The 20,544-nt window shown below is 43.7% G+C and overlaps 2 protein-coding genes across 7 annotated transcripts in view; one reads left to right on the forward strand and one right to left on the reverse strand.

Annotated features, from left to right (window-relative positions):
• Positions 1-2,154: 2,154 nt before the first annotated feature.
• Positions 2,155-18,424, reverse strand: Mfap3 (microfibril associated protein 3). Of its 2 annotated transcripts, none has more exons than XM_052194452.1 (3): positions 18,338-18,424; positions 7,939-8,366; positions 2,155-6,702 (listed from the first exon to the last, which is right to left on the reverse strand). In XM_052194452.1, the coding sequence occupies exons 2-3, from the start codon at positions 8,210-8,212 to the stop codon at positions 5,933-5,935; spliced, it is 1,044 nt and encodes a 347-aa protein (XP_052050412.1). In that variant the 5' UTR covers positions 8,213-8,366; positions 18,338-18,424; the 3' UTR covers positions 2,155-5,932. The 2 variants fall into 2 exon arrangements, with proteins under 2 accessions (XP_052050412.1, XP_052050413.1); XM_052194453.1 differs by having other exon boundaries at positions 7,939-8,340; positions 18,338-18,384.
• Positions 18,403-20,544, forward strand: part of Fam114a2 (family with sequence similarity 114 member A2) — a 34,091-nt gene continuing 31,949 nt past the window's right edge. For 4 of the 5 annotated variants that reach the window (XM_052194447.1, XM_052194449.1, XM_052194451.1 and 1 more), the window contains exon 1: positions 18,403-18,471. The gene's annotated coding sequence lies outside the window, so the exon portion shown is untranslated. Of the gene's footprint in view, positions 18,506-20,544 lie in introns of all 5 variants that reach the window. The other variant, XM_052194450.1, reaches the window with a different exon arrangement.

Below are 20,544 nucleotides of genomic sequence, written 5' to 3' on the forward strand. Positions count from 1 at the left end.
TAAAGAAAAGTGGGTGTAAGTTGCAGACTTTAGAAAAACCAAAGCTAACAATCATGTTGAATATTAAATCCTCCTCTAGAAATACATAAGCCTCCTTTTCCAGATCAGCTGTGTTTAGCACCTCCTCTGGAACCAGCCTGGAGAGCTTGAGAATTTACTTCCATTTGTGGCTTTTGCTTGCCTATCTCCTCATGAGCCCACAGGCCTATGGTGAGGTATATATCTGCAAAGTTGTCTCCAGAGAGGATTAACTGGTCAGGTGGGGTCAGACTCACCCTGGATGTGGATGGCATCATATCATGGGCTGGGGCCTGGGATGGAATAAAGGAGGAAAAAGGAGAAAGCTAGCTTGGCACCACCAATCATATCTCTTACTCCGTGATCTGCTCAAGTGAACGAGCCCTTGCCTCCATGGCTACTCCCACCATGGACTGTCCCCTCACACCAAGAACCCAAGCAACCCTCCCTCCCTTAGGTTGCTTTTGCCAGATATTTGGTCACATCAACAAGATAGGTAACACACCCTACCCTAGTTATAGCAGCACGTGGGTACAGCTTCGGGAAATCTATTGCTTTCTTGATAAAAAAGAACAGACTCAGCTTTGCCCTCTGACTGTCTGCCCTTCTCTCTACCCTGAATTCAGATTTCATGCTAGAGGCAGGAGGGTTGTCCTGTTGGCCAGTGATGTTGGCACACTGCTATAAATCGCTGCCACTCACCCACCACCCCTTCGATCACCACAGACTTCCTATTGACAGACTTGGGCAACCTGTCACCCAGGGTCAGATGGGATCAAATACCAGGGTGTTAGAGATCTCGAGAATAGCCTCTAAGTAATAATAGATACTTTGGAGGGCAAATATGTCAACTTGCTGGCCTTTGGCCCAGACAATTCTAGATGTGTCTCTGGGAAGATGAACACCGAGTGCCCATAGGAGTAACCCTCTCCAAAGCATTCCTGTGTCGGCTTCCTTCTTCAGGTCTCACTTACCTGCATTTCTATGATCATCTCCCAAAGAAACTAATTTCACAAAAATTGTCTCAGGAGCTCCTTCTAGAATCCAACTGTGATACCTCGTGACTATGAGAATGAAAGCTACATGCAAGAATGGAGAAGAGTCTAGAAGCCTAGTCCTCAGTTGCTGGCCTGAGTCCTTGCATCAGCCTTGAATTGCTTGTGCTGGAATTGAGAAACAGTTTGCTTTTGGTAGGCCACCATCCCCAGGCTGCCTCAGCACATAGCCAGATACAAGTCTGAGAAGTGAGGAACTCATGGCTGACACGTGTATCATTTGGACGTGGCTAACAGTGCTGATGCAGCCCTGCACTACATACCGTGTTAGGCAACTCATGTCTCCTTATGCTGCTCCAGCTAATCCTAGTGTGGATTCTGTAATGTTAAGCATCATGAACTCATCATCAAGCCTGGCCAGCAAATGCGGATGAGTGTGGTAGAATTCCATGCTTAACTTAAATTTGCTCTTTATAGTTAATTAATGTCAACTTCCACACACCCATCCTTGACTACAAAGTCAATGGTGGCATTAGGATCATGTACCTTGCCAGTGAAAGTTGGCTGGCTCTTCACTCCAGAACCCGTGGCACTTAAGTAATGGGCTGTACGTTCTGTCCTTGCCTTTCTTTTTCTTCTTTTTCTGCTGGGGTCTGTTACCAGAATGACCACCACACTTCTCCTGGAGCCAATGCTCCCAGCTGCTGAAGCTCATGGACATGGCACACTGGAAACATGCCAGGCCTGACTCTTGGGTGGCCCATGGTACCACGCAGATTAGAATATTGTATTGAAACAATCACACTGCATTCACATGCATTCTTGTTTATAATCATCAGGATCAAACTTCTGGGGCTGGAGAGATGGCTAAGGTGCTAAGAGTACTTGCTGCTTTTGTAGAGGACCTGGATTTGGTTCCCAGCCATCTACATGGTGCTTACAACCATTCATAGCTCCAGTTCCAAAGTATCAACACTCTCTTCTGACCTCTTTGGGCACCATGCATGCACTTGGAGCACAGACATACATGTAGGCAAACACTCATACAAAATCAATCTGAGAAAAGATCAAACCATCGTATAAGAGAAGTTCATTCTGTGGATTCAAGTATATACTCCATTTAATATACATCATTCAACTCTGACTTTTTAAATGCAAGTTTTATTAAAATAATTGAGATACAAGTACTATCAAACACTCATTCCCTTTTGTGTGACAGGTCCATAAGCACCCAGAGGTTTTCACAAGGCTGAGTGTTGTCACATTCCTGCCTAGGTGAGAAGACTGTGGCTCTGGAACGAGGACACATTAGAGTTACAATGGCTGGTGTGGGGATGAGGCCAGCACTGTGCTGAGCGAGGCTCTAGACAGCATGCATGCAGCCTCCTGGGTCAGTCAAGGATCCAGCTTAGTCTGCTGTAGGACGAAACTACGTGTAGGGTATGGAAATCATTGGCCCACGGGCTCCTGAGGTTGGGGAACTGAAGAGGAAGTGGCATGCAGATGGGGATCTGACCTTTAGCATGTAGTAAGGAGGTAAAGTAGGAGTGGGGGCTTTCTCACAATTGTCCCAGAGCCAGCAGTTCTTACCATGTTTGTATCAATGTGTAGTGGACAGGAAATAGACAAGCTCACTGGACTTGACTCAAGAAATAAGCCTAAAAGGCAGGCGTAGTGACACATACTTCTTGTAACCTTAGCAGTTTGTGAGGCAGAAGCAAGAGGATTGCTCCAAGTTCAAGGCTAGCCTAGGCTACATACTAAGACAAAGGCAGACAAAGGCCGGCATGGCAGTGCGTGCACGAGTCTAGTATCTAGGAGACTGAGACTAGAGGATAACATGTTTGAAGCCAGGTTGGACAGTATGATAAGACCTGCTTTTTAAAAAATATTTAAGCCATATTAAGACATGGGTTTGAGGACTGGGGTTACCAAACTGTTATAAACACAACAGGGCATGAACTCAAAAGTTCATGTGTGCCGGGCGGTGGTGGCAGATGCCTGTAATCCCAGCACTCTGGGAGGCAGAGACAGGAGGATTTCTGAGTTCGAGGCCAGCCTGGTCTACAGAGTGAGTTCCAGGACAGCCAGGGCTATACAGAGAAACCCTGTCTCAAAAAAAAACCAAATCCAAAAGACCAAAAAAAAAAAAAAAAAAAAAAGTTCATGTGTGTAAGGAGTAGAAGATGCTGAAATGGTTTGGTAGATTCATTTTATGAAGCCACTATTTAATTGTCTAAGGACACCGAAGTTCATTAAATGATGATATGGAATTCACAATATGGCAACAGACCTATTTTAGACACATTTTGCTGCCCTAAGGCATTTAAAACAAAATAAAACAAAACTTATAAAATTCAGCCAGACAGAAAGATAATGACACCAGCTGGTAACAGACTTTCAGACTGTGGTTTTAAGTTCCTAAGGTAAAAAAGATTTATAAACAGATCAGACTGTTAAATCTATTCAGTTTGATTAGACACAGAAAATATTAACAATTGTCCTCTTCACTTTGAAAAGTAGCTTTTACAAGTCTGCCACCCCTCCTGAGTTTGACCCTACCCTATTTTAACAGAACTTGGAAGGCTCAAAGCAGGGCAGTTGCATTGGCCACTGGTTAAAATACCACTGGATTAAATCCAGGCTTAGCGCATGCAGGAAAACTGACCCCACCCTCAAATACATGCCCATTGGTTAGCTTTTGAGGCAGGATCTTGTTAGATAGCTCAGGCTGGCTTAACATTTGCAATCCTTCTGCCCCTGCCTCCCAGGTGCTGGGATTACAGCTGTGTTCTACCACATCAAGTGTCTGTTTTGTGTTTTTGTGATGACTGACCCTGGCTACGGCAGAGTGGCCTGTATGAATTCTGTAAGCTTAATTAACTGTTTCAGCATTTTCCATTTTTGCAAAGTATCATACTCTGGTCATTAAATATGTCTACCTTAAAGTTCAAGACATTAATGTCCCTTCTAGGAACATGTGGGGGTAAAACCAGTATTTAAGGCAACAGACTTCATTGTAGGAAGTGACCCCAACCTTGCTTTATCAGGCAAGGCATTGCAGATCCGAGGGAAATTCAGGAAACTGACCCCACAGAAGAGATTTTTAAAAATTTACTATGTCCAGAGAACAGTAGGAAGGGAACCATGTTCTGTAGCTTAGGGTAATGAGTAAGAGCCCTTATTCTACAGCCAAATGTGTGAAAACAGCTTTCCTTAAAGAAGCTCACATCTCTGAGCCAAGGCAAGGTTTTTGAATGACTGGTGGCTTTTGTTTGGCTCTGGAGGTTTCCATGGAAACAGCTTGAGAGAGAAAAGGCAGCATTATCATATTATCCATATGCCACTTGATAAACTGCACACTGATTCGTTCACATTGTCCAGCGCGGAGGTGTCTATCTGCTGAGCCTGACAAAGGCAGGCACTGAGCTCACTGGTTACACTGTGAATTTCCTGCTCTCCTGTTTGTTTGACTCTTTAAATTCAATTCCGATGAACACCTCCTCTGGCCATTTCCCTCAGGACCTCCTAGTTCAAGCAAATTTCCTACAACCAGAAGCCAAATGAAGTGAAGCGTTGCAATGAGCTCCGTGGCCTCGATGGTAAAAATCTATGGCATGAGCTTCCTGCAGCTGAGGAAATGATTGTGAAGACTATTTACAATCTGTCATGTCACTCTCAGCCAGCAGGAAGGGCCAGTCTCAGTGCTCACTGTACCCGGATGAGGCGGGCAGCACCGCCACTTGTCATTCCCCCCCTTAAGTCTGGATTGTGTGTTTTAATATAATAATGCACTGAGCACAATGATCTCATCTGATTTCAAGTAGCTGCTTCGAGAAAGGCTACAAAAGAGCCCTCACTCAAATGAATAAATCCGAAGAACCAAAATACCACCACCACCAAGTCTCAACAAGACAAGAAGAGGCATATGACCTTTAGCACCAGGTTGAAGACCACAGGGGGTGGGAGTGCTGCTGGGCACTGAAGCGGATTCTGCAGCTCTAGACCTACACAGAACCCACCTGGGAATTTAGTACGTTTAAAAAGAGAAAGCCTGAGACATTATTAAAAAGTATCAAAATTGATGATTCTCCAGAGAGGTGACCTAACATAGTTCTTGTTCACAAAACACCAAAAACATTTTCCCTTGGGGACATCAAGGCCAGCCTCGATGGACTAAAGGTATTGGTAAGCTAAAAAGACAGGATGTACTCCCAAGTAGAATACATTTCTCACGAAGAGAGTGGTTTTTTCTTCTTCTCTCTCTCTCTCTCTCTTTTTTTTTTTTTTGTTATTTGTTTTTGAGACAGTGTTTCTCTGTGTAGCCCTGGCTATCCTGGATTTGTTCCATAGACCAGGCTGGCCTGGAACTCAGGGATCTGCCTTATCTCTGGCTCCAGAGTGCTGGAGTTAAAGGTGTGTGCTACCACCCCCAGTGAGAGTGATTTTCTAGTTGAAACTTACTTTCTAGATCTGTGTGACACAGTGGTGCCTCACTGTGATCTGCACCAGCACATGTTCACTCCCCAGGGCAGAGAATCTCCATGTCTGGGATCGGTGTAGACAGCTAGAGTGCAGAATAAAGTCTTAAAGGATGGACCAAAGGTCTAGTGAAAGACTCACTTAGAGGTGCAATAGGTAAGAAGTTTTGGTTGAAGTCTCAACTCAATGAGAACAAATCACTGATTCTGTTGATGGAGAAACTCAGACTTCAATGTGTCTGTCACACATGAGCCAAAGAAAAACTGTGACCAGAAGTCTTACTCAAGCCCGGATACCTTTCACACACACATCATTCCAGCAATCTTAAGGAAAATGACCAAACATCAGAAAAATGCTGCCTTTTCACAATGCCTTTGGCAATTCACGCTGTGGTGTGCTTAAGGTTAAAGGGAGACCTTGGCCACTTTGTCATGTGCTCACTCTTTGTGGTGACTGCTGCCCTCGGCAGATGCAGGCTCACTGGGTGGGCTGAAATGACTACTGTCTTGAGAATCTGTCCCAATGCTTTTGGTCTCTGACTGAAGGTGGACAGACACCTGTACTGCTATCTCCTGTCCATGCTCACTTAGAGAGCCATCATCTGAATCTCCACCAGGCGAGTTACTTCGGCCTAGCTCTGGGTTAATCACATAGATGCTACTTTGAGCATCCAAAGCAGGTCTCTCTTTAATTCTCTCTCCCATGTCATCAGGGTCATCCACTCGAACAGCCTCAAACATTTCCTCAACAAAGGCCCGGCAGTTCAGAATAAGGGGTGGGAGTGGGACACTTCTGGCCAGTTCCTCAATATAGCGGGCAAACTCCATGGTCTTAAACTGTGTGACCTTGGCAAGCTCGAGGGTTTTGGCCGAGGTGATGATAGGGATACGCTTTGCAATCTCAAAGGCCTTCTGGAGTTTCTCAGCCCCCTCAGTCCTGAAGAACTCATTGATGGCCTTCTCAGTCTTGCGGAGATGGGTGCTCATCAGGCACAGCCGAGTGACATTCAGGATGAGTGTGATTGTGAAGGCGATCAGGCAGACAACCATATAGTAGACACTCATGTCTCCAGAGGTGAAGATCACACGGAGGGTGACTGAGTAGGAGGCCCGAGTTGGAGAAGTGATGACACATGTATAGAGCCCACGGTCGTCAAAGGCTACACTGGTGATATTTAGGAAGTTATCAGAAACCAACCATTTTCCACCTAATAAATCCAACAGAAATGAAAAAAAATTACAGAAAATACCTTATTTGCCTTTTCATAAAATTACTATAGCTTGTCTGTTAGGTCCTACTGTTTAAATCATGTTAAAAAAGAGGAAGAAGGCAAGAAGGCAGGCAGGCAGGCAGGCTGTGACGTCTGACTAGGATTCTATCAGCATAAAACAAGCAATGAACCTTGATCTTCTGACTGTTCTAAGGCCAACGTTTCTTTCTCACTGCCAGACAGGGAGACAGGTACATTCACACAGACCCAGAAGACCAATCTTTCAAAGACACCGTCATCCATGTGGGTCTATGCCATGCTGCTAACTACACATTTTTATACATGAAAAGAACATGTCTCAGAAGTATAAAGACATGTTTATTTGTGGAGTGATGGGTTATACACTTTTGTTGAAATGTTGCTTACTTTTTATCATGAATTCATATTGACAAGGTACAAAAGTGATTTTTTAAAAATGCATCTAGGATGGGGCCAGAGAGAGTTCAGTGGGTAAGGTGCTCCTCCCCACGCCCAGTGACCTGTAGCTACTGAGCCGAGCAGAACATGCTTTCATTGCTCTCTGCTTCTTGATTACAGATGTAACATGACCAAACTGTTGTGAGCTACTGCCATTGGCTTCCCTGCAATGACAGACTGTAGCCTGGAACTGTGAGTAACAACCCTTTCTTCCTAAGCTCCTTCTGTCAGGGTATTTTATTACAGAAACTGGGAAAGAGACTAAGATCTTTTTGTGTGTGGTGTTGGATGTCTAACCCTTATTTTCCAGGAGAGGACTGATCACTGAGACACACTCCACAGTTAGTGTATGGGTATGAGAAGGGAAAAGCACTTGTCTCTTCCGCTTTACCTTAAACTGAAGAACGAATGTCCCCTCTATGTTTTAAGAGGTAATACTGTGTATCTTGATAACAGTGTTTCCAAAAAGTTTGGCTTTTCTTTGATGCCTATCCTTTTTAAAAACAAAATAATTATATTTATTTTGTTATTTTTGATCTGTATAATGCTTTAGAACCTAACCCCTACCCACTACCCCATGCTGGGGATCAAACTCAGGGCCTTGTGCATTCTAGAAAAGTGCTCAACCACTGCTGCATTCCTAACCCCTTTGGAGCTGGTCTCCTTGACATCTTGTCTTGGAGAATTCTTGCTCAGTATGTCATAACCCCCAAGAGCAGGGCTGATTCACCTGCTGATCACACCTTACAGGATTACCTCTGCTGTGTAGCTGCTGTCCTTTTGAGTTGTACCAGTGGACTTCTCCATAGTGATCCACCGTAAGAAGACACTCCAGTGAAACATTTGTTCCCTCTTTGACTATAATGACATCATCACCTGAGTAGGAACCTGCTGAGAGTTCAAAGCTCGGGAGAAATGATGCATTGTAAGAACTCTGATTTGCTCCCAGTGGAGCCACATCTTCCAAAACCTGAGCAGCTGGCACAAGAGTGACCACCAGTAAGACGGTCAGGCAGTGATGCAGCTTCATGGGAAAATCAAAGGCAGTCCTGTTTAAGACTTGGAAAACTCAAACGTGGCTATGCTGAACAGGTTCGCAGTGAATGACTTGTTGCTGGTAGAGGTTTTCCAAAGAAGTGGTCCAAGGTGTTCTGAGGCCTTCAAAATTAAATGTGGAGGTCAGCCTAAAAGAAAGCCACATAGTATTTACCCAACTGAGACTCATCATGGGATAAAACTGCGTGCCCCAGAAATGAATAGAAATAAAACCAATTAAACAATGCTGAGGTAGGCATCACTGGTCTTAGATTGTAGGCAAACCTTGCTGCCAGCACCCCCACTGTGGCAAGCAGCTTTTTCTGAGCTTCCACTTTCTCATCTACCCACTGAGGAGAAGAACGAGAGACTCTAAGGATGCTTCTGGTTCTAAATGCAAGTGATTCCGTTTCACTTAGAAAATTCTATACAACAGGGAGTCAATGAACTGTAATATAGTTTAATAATCTTTTATTTCAACCTGCACCACTACCATATGTTAGACTAGTATGTAAAGCAACTGATATGTCTTACTCATTATCACAGAGATCATAATCTGTATAATTCAACTACGTATGTAGATCAAACAAACAATTCAGGGACATCTAAGGTAAGATCTGGTCTTGTTAGGAAAAAAATATACTATGTGACTTACTTAGAGAGATACTGACTTCTGAGGCTATACAATCTCCCTCCCAGAATGCTATACAACAAAACAAAACAAAACAAAACAAAACAAAACAAAACAAAACAAAACAAAAACCTGCAAAACCCATAGCATCTTCTTTACAATTAATAGACAAAGGAGTATATTTAATAGTATGTACAGAAATCTATTTCTAGATTGACGTCTAACAAAATTGATATTTAAGTGTGCATTTGAAAGCTGGACAGATGGCTTAGTGGCTAAGAGCATTGACTGCTCTTCCAGAGGTCCTGAGTTCAATTCCAGCAACCACATGGTGGCTCACAACCAACTGTAATGGGATCTGATGCCCTCTTCTGGTGTCTGAAGACAGCAGAAGTGTACTCATCATATACATAAAATGAAATCTTAAAAAAAGTGTGTATTTGGTAGGAGCACAAATACACAATTACAAGGAATAACTATTAGACAGATTTGGAAGAATAAAAAGCAAAATAAAAGTAGTCTGAGTTCAGGTGTTTAGGATTTTCTTCTTGCTAATTTGGCTCCCCACTTCAAACCATCAACTCACAAGGAGAATGTCAATTTCTATAAATATGTGGCGAAACGCTCTGCTTTATTTCTTCTCAAAGTCCAAGGTAATTAGCTTTGAGGATGACATTTATGTTCACAGGAAGGCTGCTTCATCATAGAACATAAAAACCAATGGGTTACTGCATTTTGTCATTAAACCTTCAAAGTCTGAATTACAAGTTTTAAAATATTTAATTTTCATTAAGCTCTTAAAGGATTGGATGAATAATGACAATAAAAGTGACAATCATAAAAATTTATGGATTGACTATTTAGAACAAAACAAAAACTTCAGACTTTTGCTCTACAGAATATATTAAACATGTGCTTACTTCCATTTCCTCATAAAAAACCCACTAAGATGACACTGAAGGAAACAGCCTTGGGCATTTAATAAACAATTTAGCTTTCTTTATAAACCTCACAGTGATTGTTAGGATTATGCCAGAAGTTAATGGGAACCGACAGGCACCAACAACGAAGCACTGACGAGGACCAGAAGCCAGGCTCTGTGCTAGTATAAGCTTCAAGTTCTTGGTCACAAGATGAGCACTATCTGACAGACTGGGTTTTGTCCTCCTAGACGAGCAGTTCTCACGGTGAACAGGCACGCTTTCCCTGGGCCTTTGACGGGGAGTCCCCCAGGTTCATCTGAATCACATTGTGGAACGTCATTCACTCCCATTGCCGTGTTCTTTACTGTCCGCTATGGCGGAACCTTTAAATCCACTCACTTTCTTTTTGTATATTTATTTTAAAAGAGACCCGTACACCACTCTGTGGATAAAATCACCTGGATGGCCAAGTATAAAAATGACTCACTGCAGTTACTGCTACCTGCTTTAAGCTCAGAACTGTAAGCTATATCCCCATTATCTTTGTAGCCTTGTGGAGAGAGAGAGAGAGAGAGAGAGAGAGAGAGAGAGAGAGAGAGAGAGAGAGAGAGAGAGAAGAGAAGAGAAGAGAAGAGAAGAGAAGAGAAGAGAAGAGAAGAGAAGAGAAGAGAAGAGAAGAGAAGAGAAGAGACGAGACGAGAGAGAACTGCTGACTCAGCAGTCCTTGTGCGACCAGTCACTGACCAGTGTTGTGTGTCAGAGGAAGGTCTGTTCCCATGCTGTGTTTTTCTCTCAATGCCTTGATCCTACAGCCCATTTCACAAGTGGGCCATATCTCTTTAACTACTCTATTCTTGACCTCTTCAATTCTTGTCATTAGACAAGTATCTCTCTTACTTATCCCAGTCATTACAATCCCGAGTCCATCTCTGACCCGAGTCCATCCTGAGTCCATTTCATGTCAGAACCAAGAATCCAAACCAGTCTCCTCCTCCTGAATCAGGATCCATCATTCTCTGCCCTCTGAGTCTGGTTGTGAGATAAACTCACAACTGTGCCTCTTTCCTGTACTCTTGACCAGTGACCCCTACTTGAGCAGTTCCATTCTTGATCTGCTTATCCCCGGGATCTATTGAACTGTTTATTTTCTTGGGGAGGCTTTCTACAGTGTGCCCTGCTCCACATTTTGAGTCTTCCTGCATTTCTGCCTTGGGTAGCATCAGTGTATATCCTTTGACAGGTTGGCACCTTGAATGTGTTCACTAGAAACCTGGATAGATGAGAATGTGGCTCTTTACACTGAATCTCTGCTGGTAAAGGTAGAGAAGGAGGTGCCAGGATAGGAGGTAAAGCAGAATTGGTACAGACTAGAGCTGTGGCGAGCTACTTGATTTGGCTTTTGTTTTCTCTACAAACATGGTGGGTGTCCATCTCAGAGCCTGAAGCAGAGCAGGTGGCAGAACTTCTGGAGTAACACTGTTAAGTGTTTTTATTCTCAAGTGTACAAGCATTTTTCAAACAGACTTGCAACCTACTCATTACCAGGTATTAAAGGGAAAAGGTTGAAGCAGGGGGGGGGGGAATATCACCAAAATTCAGGAATTCAAACTCATCTAAATATTATCATTGTCTAGAGAGCTTTTAAAAATACAGATCTAGGGGCTGGAGAGATGGCTCAGCAGTTAAGTGCACTGACTGCTCTTCCAGAGAGATTCTAAGTTCAGTTCCCAGCAACCACATGGTGGCTCACAACCATCTGTAATGGGATCCAATGCCCTTTTCTGGTGTGTCTGAAGACAGCTACAGTATACTCACATATATAAGATAAATAAATCTTAAAAAAATTAACAGATCTGATGTGGGTTTAGATTAGCATCCTGGTCCCCGTCCCCGAGACCCAGCAGGTGACTATGGCCAGCAAAGGACAGCACGTGTTTGGTCACAGGTCACACCCCTTGGGCCCCTGGCTCCTGTCAGCAGCAACAGCCTCCCACATGCAAATAAGGTTTCCCCAAGCTCTCAGAGTAAGCCAATAAGAAGTACCTACTGTCAGACCCTGACCCACCCCAAAACTGTATATAAGAATCCTATCCAGAAGGATTAGAGGTGTTTGAGAACTACTCTGCTGTCCGAGAGCTTCTGTCATAAGAGCTGTAACACTTGGGAAGAGGTCTGCTCTCCTGAGACTCCCCAACACTCCTCACTGGTTAGTGGGCCTCTCATGGGCCCAGCCTGACCTGACGCAGTGCAGGAGTAAGTAACGAGATGGCACAGTGGAGACAGAGGTGGACTTCCCCTCCCTGTTTGAATTCTCTCCCCCTTTGCTGGAACTCTCTTTACCCGGCTGTGCCAGAGATCTCTGTGGAAAGCCTCAGCGGTACACAGGCCCACATCCTGGGTAATTCTGCGGCAAAGGTCCCTGGGCTGACATTTGGTAGCACCAACATAGTTCCTTTTCTCTCTGACAGCCCTGCTAATGGTGTTCTAGACTGCTGGAACACTTCCTCCCACAGAGCTGACCTGTCATATTCCATTTTGGCCCTGGTTTCCTCTGCACTGGTACAACTGAATGCCTGCAATCTGATAAAGCCAGGGTGGCAAAGGACCAGAATGCAGACTTGATTGAGCCTGTTTCCTGGATGGACATTCAAGCCTGGATTCTAACTAGCCCTGTGGTTTTTACAAAGGACTTAAAGTTTGTGCCTCGTCCCCCTCATCTTTAAAGTAGGAAAACCAACAGTACCCATTCTTACCAGAGAGTGGCACCTAGAGATAATCCACGTAAAACACAGTCTTGCAACAGCGCTCACTAAATGCACTCTAGTTATTATTGCTGATGGTCTTTAGATGCTGTACTTACACGTACACCATTTGACAGTTACACCATCAAGTACTTTACTCAGAATACCATAAACTATGTAATATTCTGGGGTGGGGAGGCACCATTGCAATTTCAATTTTTAATTCAAAACATCACTTTTCTTAGTCTCACCAGGAATCACTATTTTTCAATAACAATCAAAATGTCCTATCACTTGTGCCCTGTAGCTGTGGCAGACATAATATAATCCACCTGTGCCTTTTAAAGCTCTGCCTCTGTCTGCTTTGGTCAATCTCCCAGTTAAGAAAATTAACTGAAACCTTTGTTCCTGGGATTTAGAACAGAGATATTTGTAGCTTAGGGCCACTTAAGAAGAGTGAGCATCCAGGGCGTTGAGACCGTGTGGTGCAGCCAGCCTACAACAGAAAGCTGAGAGACAGGACAAGAGGGATGGAGAGAGGGGGGAGCCATGAGAAGACGGAAGAGGAGGTGGAGGAGAGGCCCGTCCATGCTGCTTGGCTCTTACAGAACTCAAGTTTCTGGTACCAATGACTTTTTCCTTAAAGAAATAAACTTCTTTACTTATTTCTTTGTTAGTTTGTTTTTTTTTTTCAAGACAGGTATAGTTCTGGATGTCCTGGAACTCACTCTGTAGACCAGACTGGCCTTGAACTCGGATATCTACCTGCCTCTGCCTCTGTTTTCCGAGTGCTGGGATTAAAGGCATAGGCCACCACTGTCTGGCTCTTTATTTATTTTGTTTTATTCACAATTAAAACCACAAACCATTAAAGCTTATCTTGCAAACAGGGAAGCAAATGGTGAAAATGGTTAGGTAGGAGAAAGAAGATTAATAAGCCTTGTAAGACTAAGATAACGATAGATGTAGTCACTTGGTGACTTGTTATCATGCATTTCCAACTATTCCCTTTATACTTTGGCAGTGGTTCTTAACCTGCAGGTCAAATGTTCCTTTCACAAGAGTTGCATATCAGATATCCTGCATATCCAACTATTTATATTATAGTTTATAACAGTAGCAAAATTACAGTTATGAAGTAGCAACAAAAATAGTTTTATGGTTGAGGGGGTGGGGTGGGGGTGGGATGTGGGGTGTGGGTCACCACAACTGGAAGAACTGTATTAAAGGATCCAACCTGTATTAGGAAGGTTCAGAAGTACTGCACTATGGGATGTTTTCAGCAAAGTTCCCTATGATCCACATCTACAGTCTTTGTTCTATATTAACACAGCCACTTATGTGGGCTAGGGGTTCACAAACACCTTCATAACAAGGTCTAGAGAAACACCAATGCCACCCTGAAGCTGATCCTATGTCAAAGAGAGCACAGCAGCCTGACCTGACTTCACAGCAGGAGAAAATCAGATCTGACAATAGCCTTGAGTGTCCACTCGGCACCAGCCACTTTAGATCCATCACAGGCATATGAACACAAAGGCCTTCTGGCATCAGCCATGAAGAATCAGAACCCACTTGCAGGTAAGAGGTGTTGAGCAGCTGGAGACAACAGTGGCAAACGTCCAAGGCAGGAGAGAGAGGGTTCGGAGCCCTGTGGCTTATTCCTCATATGAAATCTTAAGGTAGCGTTAGTGGTCTCTGCTACCTGCAACCTAGACCTCTCATGACTATTCCCTTTCCCAACTCAAACTCCGACTTTACATCATCAGTTAACCCTGGAACCCATCACACGGAAGCAGAAGGAGTTCGTGCAGCTGCTGCTGCACAGGTCAGTGAGACCGTCCCCCATACTCAGGAATTTACTAACTAGTGTAGAAGCTGGGGACAAAACAGCTAAGCACATACACACAAGATGGCAGGAGCAGTGCTGGAGGGAGGTGCAGCTGTGGGCGCAAGAAACAGGGATTCATGAATGTTAGGGGTGTGACCCACTTTTGAATTTGGCACTTCCAATACCATGCCTGTTATTGTCAGCGAAGAAGCTGACATGTTAGGATCATGAATAAGCAGGAAAGTAGATGATTTCAACCCATAAAGTCATTCTGAATATTGCCTATTATTTTAAAAGTCAGGAAGAGAAGAGCCTTTGCTGTCACCCCTCACAGATTGCTTGGCTACTGTTCCTGCCAACTTTGAGTGAAGAAATATTTTCCTTCGGCTCCAATTCTCAACAGAAGCAAATAAGGAAGCAATATGGCTGACTTCCGTTCCTGTGGCACAGTGTTTAGTTGGCTGTGGAAACTGCCGTTTGCAGAACTCATTCTGGGAAAAGTCAAGGGGAGAACACTGGCACCCAGATGGCAATGTTTTTCACTCCAATTACAGCAGGACACTAATGTCTTATTCCCATAATTAACTGCTCCTTGTTGTATTTACAGTGCATCCACACCGCTCTGCCTTTAGTCACACTTGCAAAGTGGAGGTTCCCATACAAACTGCTACACAGTTGACAAAGTGGCATTCTGAGGTGGCAAGGAAGAAAGCAAGTGGAGAACAGCTTGCATGTCCCCACAATCCACTGCAAAGAGCAAACACGAGTTGCGCTGCTTACTGCTTGTGTTGCCATGGGGATTTGTGATATTGCAAAATTAGTTCTAGGGCCAAAGGGAGGGTCCAGAAGGCAAAGACACCCGCTGAACAAGCCTGGAGAGCTGCGTTTCATTGTGGGATCCACATAAAGGTAAAAGGGGAGAACTGACTCTACAAAGTTGTCCTCTGACCCCCACACATGCACTGTGGTACGTATTCTGCCTGTTCCCACACACACACTAAATGTATATATTCAAAGTTACTATTATTCAAACAGAGGTCATCATTTTGAGGGCCATTTACTTAGAAGTTTCTAGTCTATATTTCCATCATTTCCGGAAGCTGATCACTCTACCCCCAGACTTATGGAAAATTTCAGCTCAAATGCCAACATATTTTCTGGCACAATAAAAACTGTTTTCTGTATCCATCAATGGTAGTTTGAACAGGTTTGGCTCCTGCAGATTCATGTGTTTTGAGTATTTGGCCTATAGGGAATGGATCTATTAGGAGGTATGGCCTTGTTAGAGGAAGTGTGTCACTGTAGGGGTGGGCTTTGAGGTCTCCTATGCTCAAGCTCCACCCAGTATGGAATTCCAGTCTCCTGTTTAGATGTAGAACTTTCAGCTCCTCCAGCACCATGTCTGCCTGAACGCTGTCATGCGTCCCACCATGATAATGGACTGAACTTCTGAAACTAAGCCAGACCCAGTTAAATGTTGTCCTTTATAAGAGTTGCCTTGGTTATGGTGTCTCTTCACAGTAGTAAATCTCGAAGACACCATCCTTTTTTTAGAGCTTTGTCTAAATGGCAGTATCATTCTGACTTGTATCCTTTTTTGGCACAGTAGTTACTAGAAATGGATGCACAATATCTGAGAAATAGGCTTAGATTCAGGATTTTCCTACCTCATTTTCTTTCCTCTGTAGCCTGAACTGAGGAAGACTCCATTGTATCTTTAACTCAGTAGATATAGCCCCTCATGGTAATCCCAGACTTACTTGTCCAATATATACACAGCTTAGAGGGGATCCACAGATGCCTTCTAGTTTTGTAAGCCCAAAATTATAGGATTGATGTAATTTAGTGGTCAGAAGAATGGGCTCTGGAGTTACAAGTACCTGGTCCTTGTTCTGAGTGAAGCCGGGCTGGAAAAGCCTTTGTTTTGACTTCTACTGAATGAGGTGAGTAACAGTAACCATCTTGGAATGTCTAGAAGCATGGATGTAGGTACATTATAAATACATGCTATTGTTATTATTATATTTTTTTTTTTTAGATACTTTCCAGTTAGGTGTATCTGCCTAGATCAGTCCTTTTACCATATCTAGGTATTACACTCTAAATCCAATCTAACCGCTTGTAATATATTGGAATACCCTCTTTCAAAGAAAAACAAATCTATTAGGGACACTTCTCACTATTAAGGAGATAAGATTAACACTTCAGATAGCAGTTGTAACTTTCCAGGAGCTCAGTTATGTAGGAGCAGTGCACCAAGTAGTTTATAATTTGGTATGGCCTTTAGCTACACCTCTAGCATTTGCTCTGATGTATTCTAGGACTCTTGGTTTCCATATCTGGAGGCTGATTCCATCATCATCCCTTTCTTTGCCTAAAATCATACAATGTTTCCAGTCCCTACACAAAGCTTCAGTTATGTGTGTCTGACTCTCTACTGTCTCTAAATAGTCTTCAATGTTACATTCTGGTTCTAGCTGTTCTTTTTGCTTATCACTTCCATTCCCCAACAACATCTTCCCACGAGAAATGAGAGAAATTGTGTTTTTAAGAAAGGTCTCATGTAGTCCAGGCTGTTCTCAAATTTGCACTCCAAGGTAAATCTGATCTCCCCCTCCTGCCTGTATCTCCATCTGCTAAATTTGGGGATTACAGACCTGTGCCAGAACTTCCATCTGGAAAATAATCTTTATAGAAATGTCAATTATCATGTAATGACTTACCATTTTAAAACTATTTTTTTTTTTGAGAGTGGTTTTGATTTCTTAAATGGAAGGTACGGGTAGCAGTAATCTATTTAAACAAAACCCTTCGAAATTCTTGGTAAGTTTAAGTGTAATGGACTCTAAGGCCAAAATTTTTCACAATTGTTGTAACATGTTTCACAAATATAAAAGACAAGACAGTTACTAGTGGACCAAGACACACTCCAATACATTTTTCCTTTACAAAAGAAAACCAGAAGAAATCCATTTTCTGGTTTATTTGTTGGACCAGACATTTTTGTTTGAGACAGGATGTGGTTGCTTAGCTCTGGCTGGCCTAGAGGTTACAATGTAGCTAAGGCTAGCCTTGAACTTGCAATTCTACTTCAAAGGAACAGGCATTTAGTAAGGTTGTAGATAATACCAGCATATCAAAATTTAAAGAATTACCATTGAAAGTAAAGAAAAATATTTGAAGGGTTTTAGAAAGTGGCAGTTACATCTGAACATGTAAAGGACTGAAAGGAAGAGGGGAAGCTGTTCCATTTATTTATTTATTTATTATTTATTTATTTTTGTGCTAGGGATCGAATCAGGGCCTTGCACACGACAGGCAAACGCACTACCACTTAGTCATACACCAGCACAAGTGTGAGACACCTGATAGCAAGTCTTTAGGGTTTCAGGTGCTCCCTCCCCCCCCCCATTTTTACACAATTTTGTTTAACACCTTGGTTAAAGTGCCCGGGGCAAATGAAGCGAAGCACTGCACCTCTGAGCAACCCTAACATTACAAATCAAAAGCATGTCACTCTCCTGCTTAGAAACCTTTACTTCCCACTGAGTTCCAAATTTAAAGTCAAACGCCTTGTCGGCGACCTGACAAAGGCTCAGTGCCTAGGTCTCCCTTTGCTATTTATTCAAAAACTCTACTCCCACTTCCAGTAGGCAGGCTTCCTCCTTCTCACTTCCTCACTCAGTTCCGTTTCATCGCCACATTTAAACTTCGATTAAAGCACTTAACTACCCTCTCGCACACCGTTGCTTTGATTTGTTTGCGGTCTCCCTTCCCCACCTCCTTTGCACTGAGCTGAGAGCAGGGCCAGCACTGGATTCCCAGTTGTGTCCCGGCTCGTCGCTGGCCCTCTAGTATTCGGTAACTGCTTCATGGCGGAAACCCCACACCCACGCCCGGCCTTCTCTGAGGGCGGGCATCCTGGCATCCTCCGTGTCCAGCTTCAAGCATCCTTTACCTCCCAGGAGGCTACCTGAGCAGAGTAGGTACTCACCTCCCTGGAATCAGCGCCTTCCGCCCCAGCGGATGTTTGACCCGGAAGCGCTCCTTAAAGGTGACCCCGCCTCCGTGCGGAGGTCAGGAGTACTTCCGCGACGTCGGACCGGAGAGCGAGCGGCGGTGGCCGCGGTGAGGGCGGGTGTTGAGGTTTCGGGGCTTCCGGGTGAGGGCAGCGAAGGCTGGGTCTCGGGGTCACGGGTTGAGGGGCTGCAGCGCTTCCGGCCATGTTTGGTGGTCTTGCCAGCTTAAGGGGCTGGAGAGCTTGTTTACTTCAGGCCTCGGGGTGGGACCTGCGTGTGGACCTGCGGGGACAGGAGACTGGCCAAGTTAGCCCAGGAGCCTGCTGCCGGGGCACCTCGTCGCGCGGACGGGCTGTAGCGCTGACCCCAGGCCGGGCTCCCGGCTAGTGAGCCACGCCAGCCGCGCTGCCTCCGGGCACAGGCGGTGGGGACGCGTGTGTTTTAGTCATATTTGTGTCTTCGACTGTGAGGCACATAGTGAAGGGGATTGTTCTCCTCCAATCAGGAAAACCCATTTACCACAGAATGCCCGGAAAACATTAAATAGTACAATTCCGTATGTCTGGTATGTGTTTACTCTTTACAGGGACGGTCGAGAAGGGTCATCACCGCACACACAAATCTTGTCTCCCAGCTCAGCCTAAACGCTTGATACATCCTCGATGCTTATTAAAGTCTTTATTGTGCAAGTGAAATAATAGGGACAACCAGAGTTTACTAATTGGAATGTTCTAGTTTCATAAAATCTAAATGAACTTATGCAATATGCATGTTCTATTTGCTTACATAGAGCACATCGATTTATTATATGTTGTAACAAGGAGAAAGAAGAAAACGGTAGCTCTGAAACAATTTTTTTTTTACGGCTGCAACAACGCCTTCTGAACTTTGTGCAAGCATGTTGGTGTCTTTTTGTTAGATCAGCCTTTGGACTGACTGGGGCAGAAATTGCCTTACATATCTTCTCTGTCTCTGGAGCTGGGTACATATGCAAAAGGCTCTTGCCCTGAATAAGTAAATGAGTTATTTTTCTGAGTTGGTTTGCATGGCAGTTGGTACTTGTGTATGGATTTTTTTTTCCTCTATGAATTTTCGGGACTGTTTAATACATGCATATCATGGACCCACACAGTCTTAATCCACCTTTCTAGCCTGTCTCCCTTTGTTTATTCCCTAATATAGTCATTACACTACATGACTATATCATGGGTCGCTGACCTTTCTTCTGTGTTGTTTCCATACTCTTTGTTTAGTTGCTTTCCTGTTACTGTGATAAGATACCCCGACAAAAACAAGGAAGGTGATCTTATTCTGAGTCACAGTTCACTTGCCCAGTGGCAGGAAGGTCACTTAGGAAATTGGTCACATTGCATCCACAGTCTAGAAGCAGAGAGCAGGGAATGCTTGCCGTCAGCTCTTTCTCCTTATACCTTCCAGGATCCTAGCCTGTGTCATCGTGCCACCCACAGTACATGGGTCTTCCCGCATCTGTTAACCTCATCAACACGGTCTCCACATGGGTCCCGGGAGGACTCTCTGGTGCTTCTAGGCATATCAGTTTGGCAACTGAGATTGACCATCACACCTTGATTTTTTTTTTTTTATCTCATTGACATTTCCATTGTTAAAATCGTAAGTCTTTTTAAGGTAGACGTTACAAACACAGATGCATCCTTGGTCTAATCTGATTACTATAAAAGAATACTATAAATTTGGAGATAGTAGAGTATGAGAGAACACTGTTCTCATGCAAAAGGATTCAGTAGGTGTTTGGCTCCAGATAGGTCTTACCTACTCAGATGCCCCTGTTGCATTATCTTTTACAAGGGGACCTAGAAGTGTCTATTTGTTTCTATGGAAGACGAGACTTTAAATGTTAGCAACTAATTAAAAACAGATTTAAACTGTGGACTAATTAAAAACACCTATAGGTTGTAGTTAGCTAATAGATTTCCAGTTTGTGACCACTGCTCGAGGCATAGTTTCTGAATCATTCTCTGATGCTTATACTGTCTTCTCTGTTCTTTAAGTTTTGGTGTGTGTGTGTGTTCATTGGTGATAACTGGTTATTCTGGAAACTAGTATGTCTCTTAGTGGGAGTACCAGGGGCATGGGACATGTTGGCTTTAATTGCCAAAGAGCTGTATTTTTGGAAGGGATTGAATTGGATAACATTGCTATT

The sequence above is a fragment of the Apodemus sylvaticus genome, chromosome 10 (assembly GCF_947179515.1).
Source record: "Apodemus sylvaticus chromosome 10, mApoSyl1.1, whole genome shotgun sequence".
In the NCBI taxonomy this organism is placed as follows: Eukaryota; Metazoa; Chordata; class Mammalia; order Rodentia; family Muridae; genus Apodemus; species Apodemus sylvaticus.

Excerpts from the sequence above, each read along its gene's own strand:
- Mfap3 (XM_052194452.1), bottom strand. The coding sequence starts at position 8,212 with ATGAAGCTGCATCACTGCCTGACCGTCTTACTGGTGGTCACTCTTGTG. Across the intron at positions 6,703-7,938 it reads ACAGCAGCTACACAGCAGAG|GTGGAAAATGGTTGGTTTCT; the intron begins GTAATCCTGTAA and ends TGGATTTATTAG.